Below are 14742 nucleotides of genomic sequence, written 5' to 3' on the forward strand. Positions count from 1 at the left end.
TGTTAAGCATTTACTATGTACCAGGAACTGTACTAAGCACTATGTGGATACGTGCAAATTGGGTTAGACATAGTCCCTGTCCCACGTGGGGGTCACAGTCTCAATCCCCATTTTACAGATGAGGTAACTGAGGCACAAAGAAGTGAAGTGACTTGCCTAAAGTCACACAGCAGACAAAGTGGTGGAACCGGGATTAGAACCCAGGTCCTTCTGACACCCAGACCCATGCTTTAACCATTAGGCAACACTGCTTCTCAGCATACAAGGTCTGCCTCTGTTCTTGAGACAGTGAGGGTAAAAAACTCAAGAAAACAGATTAATGTTGAAAGGGATATTTGGGTAAGTCATAGGGGTGGCAGAAATCCAAGAAAATATAGTTCCCACAGTGTCAGAATGATCTCACTCTTCTCTCTCTCTGACATCCCTTTCCTTTCATCACCTCCTTCACTCATCCCACTTCTCTGACCGGAGTTCCCATATTTTCTAGACTGTGAGCCCGTTGTTCAATAGGGACTGTCTCTATCTGTTGATGAATTGTGCTTTCCAAGCGCTTAGTACAGTGCTCTGCACACAGTAAGCGCTCAATAAATACGATTGAATGAATGAAGAAGCTCCACTTCTGAAATGGGAGCCAATTTGTCTAATCACTGAGAGTGGAATGAGAGAAGGTAATAAGATGACAAGAGACATGTATCCTAGGTTCTGTAAATCTTCAAAGCAGACACTGTTAATCTTAATTTAATAATTCATCTATCACTTTTGTACATGGATTATAGAACTGTCATTAGATCATGGATAAAGCTACTGCTTTTCTAAAAGTTTCACTTATATTTCTTCCCACACCTAGAAACCTACTTTCAGTACTTCAAGCAGAAGCATAAAATAGAAAACTATTTTAACCTTTCAGAAATGGATCAGGCTAAGCTAAATCAGAGCATGGTGATGGAAACATTAATTAACTTGCTTTCATCTTGGTCAGATTCTCTATTTAATTCAAAGGCCACCTCTCTCCTTTGAATATTTTTCTTAGAATTGCTCTTCCATTTGCTCCAGTTAAATCGATCATGAATTGGTGACAGGACACCCCAAGTGAGATGCACACCTCTTCTGTCGCAAATGTGGAAAGTCACTCCTTGATAGAAAGGTGGTGAATCATTCCAGGAACTATTCTAACAAATCTCCTTACAGCATTAGAATCTGAAATAACACAAAACTCTCCCCTTCAGGTTTTGTGGACTAGTGCTAGGTAGGCCCTAATGGGGCCACCTCCAAATATACACATATAATGATTATGAAAATGAGTCTGCCTAGGAAGTGTGTAAACTCTCTGGAAAAACAGAATTCTCAGGTCAGTTTTATATAATAAGGCCCAAATATTTAGAAAGAGAAGATAAATGCTCCTGGCTTGACTGCCTTCCTTATTTATTTGTGCAATTATCTGTTCCAATTCACCTCGGCTATCGAAGATGTAAACAAGGGAAAAACAAACCGAGCCCCTTGCTTTCGAGTTAGCATTTGAAGAACTAAACTTGCAATATCAGCCTGCTCAACTCATCAGTAGCAAAATGCTTGGTGGCCATCTGACAAAGGGAACCAAAAGTAATACTTGGCAGGATTTGATGGATTCTTATTTATGTTTTCCAAAATACAAACTTTAATAATGCTGGAGATAGTTTAAACCTGGCACTTAGAGGTAGTGCAAAGATCTATGCTTTTTAATATAGGGTGCCTCTCTAGTAAGGCTTTTATCACATTAATGGCTAAATCATACTAACAGCCAAAATAAGGCAATTAGTAAGGCCTCTGACAGCCACACAAAATGAAACGTGAGAGGTTTTCAGTATAAGCCAGATGGATATCTTCAATATACTGCTTATTATCTGCTTGTGGTAATATGTTCAATTAAAGTGAAACAACACTATGCAAGACCCTTGGAATTTCCGGAAAAGAAATTAATTGCATGCCACAGATTTAATGAAGCCAAACAATCATGTTTACATTTTTCATTGGTTACAACTGATAAGGAATCTTCAGGAAATGCCATCTATTTCAATCAATCTGTCTTTTCCACTTTGGGGATATCAGTGTGTGGGAGCTAATGTGGACCATGTGTTTCAAAATATCGGCCTCACTTAGACAGGTTTATGCAGAAAAAAAATAGAAGGAAAATCCCAGACCATTATGCAGAGTAACAAAATTTGGGATAATGAATTTGGCATAAAGAAAACCAGGATTTGTATTTTGCAATAATCTCTCTCATTACTGGCAAACTCAAAAGAAAAAGAAGCTGCCGTCTAAGTTAAAAATTTGTACCAACAGCATATGAAAACCCTTTTTTTACCAGACAGGCAGAGAAAAGCCACAATCATTTTGGAATCATCCTATCAGTGACCTAATAGAAAATCCTGTCAGTTCAATCTTCACAGCATCGCTAAAATCCACCCTCTCCTCTCCATCCAAACTGCTACCATGTTAATCCACTTATCCTATTCGATCTTGATTACCACATCAGCCTCCTTGCTGACCTCCCTGCCTCCTGTCTCTCCCCATTCCAGTCCAGACTGCCCTCTTCTGGGGGCATCATTTTCCTACAAAAACATTCAGTCGATATTTCCCCACTCAAGAAACCCCACTGGTAGCCTAACCACCTCCACATCAAACAGAAACGCCGTACCATTGGCTGTAAAGCACTTAATCATTTTGCCCCCTCCTATCTTATCTCCCTGTAAGTAAGTATATTTCTTACTATAACCCAGCCCACCTACTTTGCTTCTCTAATGCTAACACATTCCCTGTACCTCCATCTTGACTATCTCACCCAATTCCTGCCTCTGGCACGGAATGCCCTCCTCCTTCATATCCAACATATCTCCCTCGCTTCAAAGCCTTCTTTAAACCACATCTCCATCAAGAGGCCTTCCCCAACTAAACCCTCATTTCCTTCTCTTCCACTCCCTTCTCCATTGCCCTCGCACTTAGATCTGCACCTATTATTCATCCTTCCCTCAGCCTCGCAGAATATATGCATATGTTATAATTCATTTATTTTTATTAATGTCTGCCTCCCCCTGTAGACTGGAAGCTCATTGTGGGCATGGAATGTGTCTAACAACTCTGTTATATTATTCCCTCCCAAATAATAATAATAATGTTGGTATTTGTTAAGTGCTTACTACATGCAGAGCACTGTTCTAAGCGCTGGGGTAGATACAGGGGAGTGAGGTTGTCCCACGTGAGGCTCACTGTCTTCATCCCCCTTTTACAGATGAGGGAACTGAGGCACAGAGAAGTGAAATATGACTTGCCCACAGTCACACAGCTGACAAATGGCAGAGGTGGGATTCGAACCCACGACCTCTGACTCCCAAGCCCGGCTCTATAGGTCCCTCGATAGAGCCACTTTAGCCAGAATGCTAAAGAACAGAAAAGCAGTGTGGCCTAGTGGAAAGAACGTAGGTCTGGGACTCAGAGTACCAGCTTTCTAATCCTGCTTTCTCAAATGTTTGTTGTGTGGCTTAATTTCTCTGTGGCTCAATTCTCCATTTTCTCCTTCCTACTTAGACCATGAGCTTCATGAAGGACAGGGACTGTGTCCAACCTAATTCACTAATGAGAAGCAGCATGGCTTAGTGGAAAGAGCATGGGCTTGGGAGTCAGAGGTTGTGGGTTCGACTCGCAGCCCTGTCACTTGTCAGCTGTGTGACTTTGGGCAAGTCACTTAACTTCTCTGTGCCTCAGTTACCTCATCTGTAAAATAGGAATTAAGAGTGTGAGCCCCACGTGGGACAACCTGATTACCTTGTATCTACGCCAGTGCTTAGAACAGTGCTTAGCACATAGTAAGTGCTTAACTACCATTATCATTATTATTATTATTGCCTCTACCCCTGTGCTTAGAACAGTGTTTGACACATAATGAGTGCTTAATAAATACCATAAAAAATAAAATAAATAGGATTGAGTGATTGATTGACTGATAGATTCAGTTGAGAAATGACCCAGTGGAATTAATGTGTTAGGTTACACACCTACCTCTGTCTTTCTGCCAACATCACGGGGCAGAATTATACAGCAAAATAAGACTTTGGCTTTCTGTCTTTATGAAATGGTACCGCTAGTTTTCCAACACCTTGCAAGTATGAAAGACTGGGACATGTTAGACCTTATTTCAGGACCTTTATTTCAGTGCAAGATACCTTACAAGCTCTGAGGATCTCCTGCTGAAACATTCTGGCTAAAGTGGCTTTATCGAGGGACCTATAATGATTAGCGCTTAGCACTTCTATCACCAAACTTTTCTTTCTTACCATTGATGTCTTGGGTCAGAATTCTAGTTAATCCTATTAGAAGACCCTTAATTATCACCTAGAAATAATTGGTTCCAGTGGAAGAAGTCTAATTATGGTGGAATGTATCTGTTGTAATGACCTAAAGTTAAAAGCTTCTGTTGTGGTTCAGCAGCCAAATGTCACTGCTGGTTACTGATTTCTGACTGATCCTGAGTCAAATCAGGAGACAGCCTTGAATAATTTTACATACAAAATTGGGGATAATCAAAGACTAGGAAGCCCAGTTTGGAAAGAAGTTCAGATTGAGAAAAATTGCAGTATAATGTCAGTCATGGTCTAGGTAGGAATTTTACTAGTTACTGAACCTAAAATTAGAACCGAATATTGTTTTTACTGATATTTACAATGAACTTGACACTGCTAGGAAAGATGATTCTGCCATTTAAAAACTGTATCCCGCCAAGAGGGAATGAACAGAAGTGAAGCATCAGGTAAATTGGTCATCAGCATCAGACTAGCTCAATGGGAAATCAGGCAAATGTCAAATGGTTTTTGGACAAGTGCTCACTTTTCCCGAGTGTGGGAGGAGGGCTCAATGGGGATCTGCCACCAAGCCCTGCCTACATTATGTCCTTAATCCCACCCCTCAGTGACGTCATCTGGGGAGTCACCAAATCCAAAATCCCTGCCCTTGTAAACTCTGTCCAAAAGTCTGACATCATCAGGATTATACAGCTGACTGGGAGAATAATAATGTAATGGATACTTCCAGGCTCTTTAGAAGAATTCTAATAGATTGTAGTTACCACAAAAACACATTCCGTTAGCCTGGGCCACCTGCTGGGACCACTATTAGCCAGAGAACCCAACACTTTCTCGTGTAAGTAAAAGTTTTATTAATTTGCTACTTCTTCATATTGGTCAGACTTGCTTAACAAGAAGGGTACAAAAGAATGATACATACTCATACTCATTGCATTCAAACATGCCCTTGTCTTCCCTATCCTAAAAACAAACCCTCCCTTGTGACCCCACAGCTCCCTCCAGTTATCACCCCATCTCCTTCCTACCATTCCTTTACAGATTCCTTGAGCAAGCTGTCTACACCTACTGACTCTAGTTCTTCTCCTCCAATTTTCTCCTTGACTCCACTCCAATCTGGCTTCTATCCCCTTCAGATCACAGAACCACCCTCTCAGAGGTCACAAATGATCTCCTTCTTGTCAAATCCAAAGACCTCTTCTCCATCCCAATCCTCCTTGACCTAACAGCTGCCTTCGACGCTGTCAACCACCCCCTCCTCCTGGAAATATTATCCAACCTCAGCTTCACTGACACTGTCCTCTCCTGGTTCTCCTCCTATCTCTCTGGCCGCTCACTCTTGGTCTCTTTCATGGGCTCCTTCTCGCCTCCCACCCCCTAACTGTGGCTGTCCCTCAAGGTTCAGTTCTGGGTCCCCTTCTATTGTTCATCTACACCAATCCCTTGGAGAACTCATTCACTCCCATGTCTGCAACTATCACCTCTATGCAGATGACTTCCAAATCTACATCTCCAGCCCTTATATCTCTCCATCTTTGCAATCTCACATTTCCTCCTGCCTTCAAGACATCTCTACTTGGATATCCTGACATTATAGCAAAACTTGGCCTGTCAAAAACAGAACTCTTTATCTTCTCACCCAAGCTCTGACCTTCCCCTGACTTTTCCATCACTGTAATAGTAATAATTTGGTATTTGTTAAGCGCTTACTATGTGCCAAACACTGCTCTGCTATGTGCCAAACAATGCTTCTGTAGATAGCACCACCATCCTTCCTGTCTCACAAGTCCATAACCTTGGCATTATCCTTCACTATTCTCTCTCATCCGACCCACATATTCAATCTATCACTAAATCCTGTGCGTTCAACCTTCACAACATCGCTAAAATCCGCCCTTTCCCCTCCATCCAAACTGCTACCACATTAATCCAAGCATTTATTCTATCCCACCTTGATTATTGTATCAGCCTGCTTGCTGAACTCCCTGCCTCCTGTCCCTCCCGACTCCAGTCCATACTTCACTCTGCTGCCCGGATCACTTTTCTATAAAAACATTCAGTCCATGTTTCCCCACTCCTCAAGAACCTTCAGTGTCTGCCCATCCACCTCCACATAAAACAGAAACTCCTTCCCATCGGCTTTAAACCACTGAATCACCTTGCCCCTTCCTACCTCACCTCACTAGTCTCCTACTACATTCCAGCCTGCACACTTCGCTCCTCTAATGCCAACCTTCTCACTGTACCTCGATCTTGTCTATCACACCACCAACTCTCGCCCACCTCCTGCCTCTGGCAATTACTCTCCTCCCATTCAAAGCCTTACTGAAGGCACATCTTCAAGAGGACTTCCCTGACTAAGCCCTCCTTTCCTTTTCTTCCACTCCCTTCTGCATCTCCCTGACTTGTTCCCTTTATTCATCCCCCATGCCAGCACCACAGAACTTACATATTTATCTGTAATTTATTTAAATTAATATCTGTCTTCTCCTCTATGCTGTAAGCTCACTGTGGGCAGGGAATGTGTCTGTTATATTGTTACACTGTACTATATCCCAAGTGCTTAGTACAGTGCTCTGCACACAGAGTAAGTGCTCCATAAATGTAATTGATTGATTGATCAGGGATCAACTTTCTATAACATAGGTAATAATAATAATATTTGTTAAGTGCTTACTATGTGCCAAGCACTGTTCTAAGCACTGGGGTAGATACAAGGTAATCAGGTTATCCCATGTGGGGCCCACAGTCTTAATCCCCATTTTACAGATGAGGTAACTGAGGCACAGAGAAGTTAAATGACTTGCCCAAAGTCACACAGCCGATAAGTGGGGGAGCCAGGAATAGAACCCATGACCTCTGACTCTCAAGCCTGTACTCTTGCTATTAAGCCACGCTCCTTCTCTCAAAAACCTTTAACTGCATGAGTCCCAATCAGGGGCTGACCCTGAGTCCTATGAGGTGGTGGAAGATGAAGCTTCAAATTAAAATGGTGGCCACAGTAGTTCCAAGTATTGTTACACTGAAAGTGGAACATGACTAAACTGAAATGGAAAGTTGGGAGTTGGACTGAGGAAGATCAAGAGGGAAACCAAAACTGAGTTTCCAAGTGTCCCTATGTGAGTTTTCTTAAGAAACTTCAGGATCCTTCATTCATTCATTCAATAGTATTTATTGAGCGCTTACTATGTGCAGAGCACTGTACTAAGCGCTTGGGATGAACAAGTCGGCAACAGATAGAGACAGTCCCTGCCGTTTGACGGGCTTACAGTCTAATCGGGGGAGACGGACAGACAAGAACAATGGCACTAAACAGCGTCAAGGGGAAGAACATCTCGTAAAACTTTATACCACCTGGACTGGCCTTAGGTCCTATGAGACCCTGTGGGGACTTCTGAGGTACAGAGCCCTGAGGGTTAGTGAGGCGACAGAAGTGAGAAGCAGCGTGGCTCAGTGGAGAGAGCACGGGCTTTGGAGTCAGAGGTGATGGGTTCGAATCCCAGCTCAGCCACTTGTCAGCTGCGTGACTTTGGGCAAGTCACTTAACTTCTCGGTGCCTCAGTTACCTCATCTGTAAAATGGGGATTAAGACTGTGAGCCCCACGTGGGACAACCTGATTCCCCTCTGTCTACCCCAGCGCTTAGAACAGTGCTCGGCACATAGTAAGCGCTTAACAAATACCAACATTATTATTATTGAGTGCTCCAGAAATGGCTTTCTGTGCCACTAACTAAGGCCTGCTATTCTCTATGACCTTCTAAGTGGACTTAAGTATAACTGTGGTATTTGTTAAGTGCCAAGTACTGAGCGCCGGGGTAGATACAAGATAATCAGGTCCCATGTGGGGCTCACAATCTAAGTAGGAAAGAGAACAGGTAATGAGTCCCCATTTTGCAGGTGAAGAAACTGAGCCATAGAGAAGTTGAGTGACTCGCCAAAGATCACAGAGCAGTTAAGTAGCAGAGCCAGGATTAGAACCCAGATCTCCTGACTTGCAGGTCCATGCTCTCTCCACTAGGCAACACTGCTTCTGACATGCCATTTTGGAGGTTACATATCCTACCCTTGAATCTTTCCCTATATATTCTAGATGTGATAAGCATTGGGGTAAAAAAGCATGAGTTGTATCTTCAAAGTCCAAACTAGAAATACCAATTTTTTTTTGGGGGGAGTATATAAAATACCAACTAGCTGCTATTCAATAAGCCTGGTATTCATACTTCTAAATTTGTGGAAACTGTAGGAATAAGATTTTTTTGTGTCATGCATTACTTGGCCTCAAGGAAGGGGAGGAAACAGAAATCAATATTTAGATTCCCCATGTAAATGCAAATTGTTTTTGACACAGTCCCTCGTAATGTCTAATGGATCTCTCTTCCTATAGATCAAGCACCTCTTTCTTTAAATGTCACATGCTGCATTCAAAGTTAGTATCTGAGACTCTAAGTTGAGAATTCCCTATATTAAAGATTAGCCAGTGAACAAAACCCCAAATAAATTGTAATTGGCTTCAAAACCCCCCAGTAAAATTCAGAGATTCTGACAATGGCACATGAACAGCCCTAAGGGCACCTGTCAGAATATTATATTTTTGGAAGTCTACTTAAGCATATATGAATATTTATTCATTTTCTGGTTGCTTGCCAGCGATTTATTTTTAACCTCTTCTACATGGTAATAACAGAGATGGTCCCTCCTTTCGCCTACTTGCTGCCACTATTTTTGATGTGCCTGCATTCTTTCCCTTAAATCAAAAAAAAATGAAGGGGGTGGAGAAAAAAATGTTCTTAATGAAAGAACACGAAAAGGTTAGAAAAGGTGTTTTCTGAAGTATGACCTTCATAGTTTTAAAATAAATGACATGTGATGAGATCAAAAATAATACAATCCTATCTTAAAGTCATAGAACACCTCATCTGATAAATGAGTCCTTTTGTAGATAATAATGTTGAATGAGAGCATTGCATTCAGTCATATTTCTAAATAAACCACTGCATTTCCTTAGAGTTAGAGAAATGCAAAAATGTCAGTGTACAATACAATACTTTGCACAGTTCATTTAGGGTTCAGGATTTTTTTTTCCTACTTTATACTTTTTAATGGAATAGACTTTAAATTGTGTTTCTCAGTTTACTGTTAATGTTCTTATCCTAAACCTACAGGTAAATTCTCCAGTCAAATGCACATATGTAATTTCCATTAATGTTAATGGGAGTTAAAGCAGAACATTAAAAGATAAATGCTCTTTAAAATCTCTCATGACCTTATCACAAAGTAACAGAATTATTAACTTATGTGACTATTGATCAGATAAGACACTTTTTCACTTCAAGTAACAAAAGAGGAATTAGCTTTTCTTTGTGGAAAAATGTGATTCTAATTTAGCATCATTTGCTAAACAGAACAAAAATATAATGTGTGTTTGTGAGTTCAATTCAGGCTGCAAATAGCTTGAGAAAAAAGTTGAGCCTAGGCAGATTTTATCTAACCTAAAAAATCTGCTTCTATCTCACCTGCATAATTGATCCCTCCCAAACCCATCACTCACAGAGACACAACCCAGCCCACCCACAAGAGTTCACTTGCCCACATCCCATTCTCTTACACGGGTTCATCTGCACACACCCCATCCCCTTACACGGGTTCATCTGCACACACCCCATCCTCTCACAGGGGTTCATCGGCACACACCCCATCCTCACACACAGGCTCACCTGCATACAAACTATTCTCACACACAAGCTCTCCTGTAAACACCTGACCCTCACACACAGACCCAAAGATATCTACCATCAATAAGTGAGGCAAGATTTGCTTCTTGGAAAGACACTCATTTAACAAAGAGACTTTTTGATATATGGTACATTTTCCCAATGAGTGTAACTATTTACATTTTTACGAATTAGCCCTTATCAAAACCTCCACTAAATGGCCTCTAAAATACATGCTTTGAAAAGCATTGAATGATTCTAATTTTCACCTATTGCAACCATGGGTGTCAGCAAAGCAGTTGCTCTTACAGGTTTTTTTTTTTTTTTGGAGCTTTACACCCACTCTTAATCCTCCCTTTTCAATTCCACGTTCAAAACTCCAAATTGGCACCCCTAACTGCACCCATAATGTTTCAGCCATACGTGGTGATGGTGGATGCTACTTACACTTCTCTGATCTACAAAATGCTACACTTCTCTCAAGTTATTCTTACATATGTTCTGCCAAGCCATGTGGCTGAACAATGCTTATAGGAGGAGTAATGGAGGCTGAAAGGCATTCCTCTTGGCAAACTCTTTAGAATATGAAACAGAGACTTCCAACAGGAGAAGAGTACCAAAATCCTTGACATTTATTCATTTAAAAAAATCTACCTTTTTTTGATTCTTAATTGTGATTGTGTATATGCATGTGCAAATGCTTGGAATGTATCGTCGGGTTTTTTTGTGCTTTTCTTTTTATCTTCTAGATTAGAAGTTTCTGAGCCTAACATCTTTCTCGGCTAGATATCTATGGTTCATATGGTGAAGGGGGAACATGATACATTTTAATAACATTTGAATCATAGAATGTATTGTTCTAATTAGGTCAGATTTTCCTATATATTTTTGATCAAAAAAGCAATGTATTTTCTTTAAAGTCTCCCACCTAGAATTTTCTTAGCTAGAAAAAATCATCTTACTGATCACATGAATTAAGACCCATAGTTGCAGTTCTATTTTGGGAAACTCCTTATGACACATATACTCTTATAAACTGTTGTTCTGCTTGAAGGAAGAATGATTTAACACAGCAAGAGGCAGCTCAAATATTTTCCTATAAATTTAAACTTTGATTTTGTGTCTATGTAGGCTAATATGTTCATGGGAAAAGGCTATCGAAACAGGAAATGATTCTGTTACCTGCAATTAACTTCACATATCTAATAAAGTCTCCCTTAGACTTGCTCTTTAAATGAAATCAAAACAAGGATACTCTTTTGGAGAGAAAGAAAAATACTTTATATGGTTTCACTGGCCTACTTTTACAGAGGGGGGTTACAAATGTGTCAGAAAGTTACATTATACATCTGTTGTACCATGCACAGAATCAGGAAAACCTTGTAAAGCATCCTCTAGGAAACAGAATTGGAAAGGTCTCCATTGAGTTAGAATGTGAATGTACATGAAACAGAAAATAAATGAATTCCCTGGACCCATATAGTAATCAAATCAGGCAGGGGCTGGAATAGTTTCCCAGACCGGGTAAGTCCACATCATTCACTATTTCCAAAAAGATCTCAGAAAGAATCCACTCTCACACTAGGCCACCTAAATATAAAGCACATAGGTTAAGAGATCTAAATATGGCGGCGTAAAACTGTTACGGACCAGTGTCTACCTAAAACTATGCCAATGGAAATGGAAAGGGCAGGATTATTACAAATCAACAGGTAGGCAGCTTTAGAATCTCACGTCTATTTAGTATATGGTAAGAAACACTTTACTAAAACAATAATCCATCTCTGTTGCTGAGAATAATTAATCAGAAGAAACATACATTTTTCAATGTATCTGTCATTTGGTACATTTAGTGGGCTTGCTTCTCTCTCCCCAGTGGGGTACACAGGAGGGTTCTTGTTTCATTCCCCCAGTTCAGATTCACTCATTTGCCCACGTTTACACTTAGGGGAAGGGGGGAATCTGCTGGCTGCCCTTGGCTGCTCACAAGAGGGTCTTCCTTATGCACAAGAGCTTTGTGTGTTTGGAAAGCCAAAGTGGGAGCCAAGAACATGTACCCCAAAACATAGACCTGTAAATATCCTGGGCTGCACCCTACCCTGCCCATTTGGAATACAAACGCCAGTAGCTATGCATGGGAAGAGTGGGCCAGCAGAGGCCTGCTCTGCTTCTGCAAGGGAGTGAAAGTGAGCCCCCTTCTCCCAACTTCCCCACCATCCATTTTCCAAAGGAAAACAAACTGGGTAGACCACATCAGAATAAGTTACTTAAACTCTCTCTCTTTCCTGAAGGGGAAGAGAACTGGACTCCATCCTCCTTGTGCACATTCATGATGGCCATTATTTGATTTTTGGCTTTTTAAATTTTCTTACAAGAAGTTTCCCGTGTATGAACGTCAGGTCTCCAAGGAACAGACAGAAATTGAACTAAAAGGAAAATTATAATATTAGGTACAATACCACCTCTGCCCCAAACTGTACCAGATAATTCTTTATCAAGATTATTCATCACCAACTTTTACTATAACAATTTCTAAGCACAACATGTTTTATCATTCATCAGAATATCTTTGATTTTAGTTGTATCCACAGACTATGATACACATTACAGGATAAAGTACTAGATACAAAGACCAGTGGATTAATAACAAATTTTAAGGATTGTAATTACCTTTTACCATCAAATTTCCCGTACTGCTAGCTGTCCCAAAATGGTTTGTTGCTATGCAGGTGTAACTTCCTGCATCTAATTTTGTCACATTGGCAATTCGGAGGCTTCCATCTTCTAAAACATTAATTCTGAAAGAGGAAAAAAACCCAGAAATAAATATTTTACAAGGCAGCATGCTATTATTCTTTTAATATTGTTTTCAGTTGCAAAAGAATGTAGTCTCTTTTCAACTGCAGAGGTGAATTCAATTGAAAACACATTTTTATGGCTCAATTCATAACACTTGCCTTCACCATTTGCACAAATCCACTGGATTTTTACTTAAATTACACACTGATAGCTCATATAGGTTTGTTGCAAAGGTTAGCTTCAATTCTATCAACTGATTATCATGGCAACTGCTGCATTTGGATCCAACTAAGATCTCAAGCACAAAAAGCCTCTGGAGAGCAAACTCAGGTTTACAGGCAGAGCTCAAAAGATTTAGATGCAATTTTCACCCCCAAATGTGTCCCATGAGTTTAAAATGCTAAAACACACAAAGATGCCATTTGATGTTAAAATTGCCCCTCCACTTGACAACAAAGTATTTTTCTTGGTTTCAGTGCATGTTTGAAAGAAATATTTTAAATCTTACTTTTTACCTTTTCTGAAAGGTATTGCCATTAGGCAAAAAATAAAAAATAATAATAATAGTAATAATTGTGGTATTTGTTAAGCATCTACTATGTGTCAGACACTGTACTAAGCATTGGGGTAGATACAAGACAATTGGGCTAGACACAGTCCCTGTCCCACAAGGGGCTCAGAGTCTTAATCCCCATCAGGGGAAAGAGACCGGGCTCAGGAGTCAGAGGTCATGGGTTCTAATCCCCACTCTGCCACTTGTCACCTAACTTCTCTGGGCCTCAGTTACCTAATCTGTAAAATGGGGATTAAGACTGTGAGCCCCACGTGGGACAACCTGGTTACCTTGTTTTCCTCCCTCCCCCCCCCCCCCCAGCAATTAGAGCAGTGCTTGGTTCATAGTAAATGCTTAACAAATGCCATTATTATTATTATTGTTATTATTTTCCAGATGAAGGAGTTGAGGTACAGGGAAGTTAAGTGACTTGCCCAAGATCACACAGCAGACAAGTGGCAGAACTGTGATTAGAACTCAGTTCCTTCCAATTCCCAGACCTGTACTCTATCTGTACTCTGCTTCTTTAAGTAAACTGTAATTACAACATTGGAAACATCTCTTGGTGGGGAAATTTTTATTATTCTAAGAAATTATCTGTATCTGAAGTTATTTGGAGGACACTAAACATCTATTTTGCTTGTAAACCCCAATTGGGATCTCAGATGAGCATTATAATAGTTTCCTCAATACTGATATCCAATAAAATGAGAGTTTGCAAAAATCCCCCCAAACCCTGGTTATAATGAGTCCTTGTTATAGCCAAAGATAATCACATCATTGTGTATTACAATCACTTTATAATGAGATTTCACTAGGGGTCATATTTGTTAAAAGGAAGTTTCACCTATAATTGATTGCAACTACATCTTTGGTCTGCAGTTTGGTATGAACTTCAACCTCAACCTCCTTTTCACTTATATCTCTTTCCTTATAACAACAGGTCCCTGACATGGTAAAGATCTGTGTGGTCAAAAAAAAAACCCCACTAAAAGCACCTTTACAATTATGAGTACTTCAGTTATTTAAGGTAATTAATCCTAATTGCCATGTTCTGAAGGTGTGAATGAGTCCACAGTGAAACTGAAGGTGTGATGAGCCCACAACAAGCTGCCTTATTAGTGACTGCTTGTGATCCCGCAAACAACTACACCAAGGGAGAGACTGCAAAGGCACTGATGGGCTCAACCTGAGACAGGTGATTGCTGGCTTGTGGGGGTCAGAGCATGGAGGGAGGTCAGGCTTTCTCTCCCTGTTGTACCCAGTAATGGGCCTGTACAAATCAATGACTGCCATGTAGAGTCACAGCTGCTATGTCTAAGGCAGATAAAAGGTAGTTGCTTTGGA

At 40.6% G+C, this 14742-nt stretch overlaps 1 protein-coding gene across 4 annotated transcripts in view; it reads right to left on the reverse strand.

Moving 5' to 3' along the window:
- Window positions 1–14742, reverse strand: part of CNTN4 (contactin 4) — an 893626-nt gene that overhangs the window by 80400 nt on the left and 798484 nt on the right. For all 4 annotated transcript variants that reach the window (XM_029051523.2, XM_029051520.2, XM_029051519.2 and 1 more), the window contains one exon: window positions 12714–12841. In XM_029051523.2, the coding sequence (XP_028907356.1) occupies window positions 12714–12841 (128 nt within the window). The remainder of the gene's footprint in view (window positions 1–12713; window positions 12842–14742) is intronic.

This window comes from Ornithorhynchus anatinus, chromosome X1, assembly GCF_004115215.2.
Source record: "Ornithorhynchus anatinus isolate Pmale09 chromosome X1, mOrnAna1.pri.v4, whole genome shotgun sequence".
NCBI classification, from domain to species: domain Eukaryota; kingdom Metazoa; phylum Chordata; class Mammalia; order Monotremata; family Ornithorhynchidae; genus Ornithorhynchus; species Ornithorhynchus anatinus.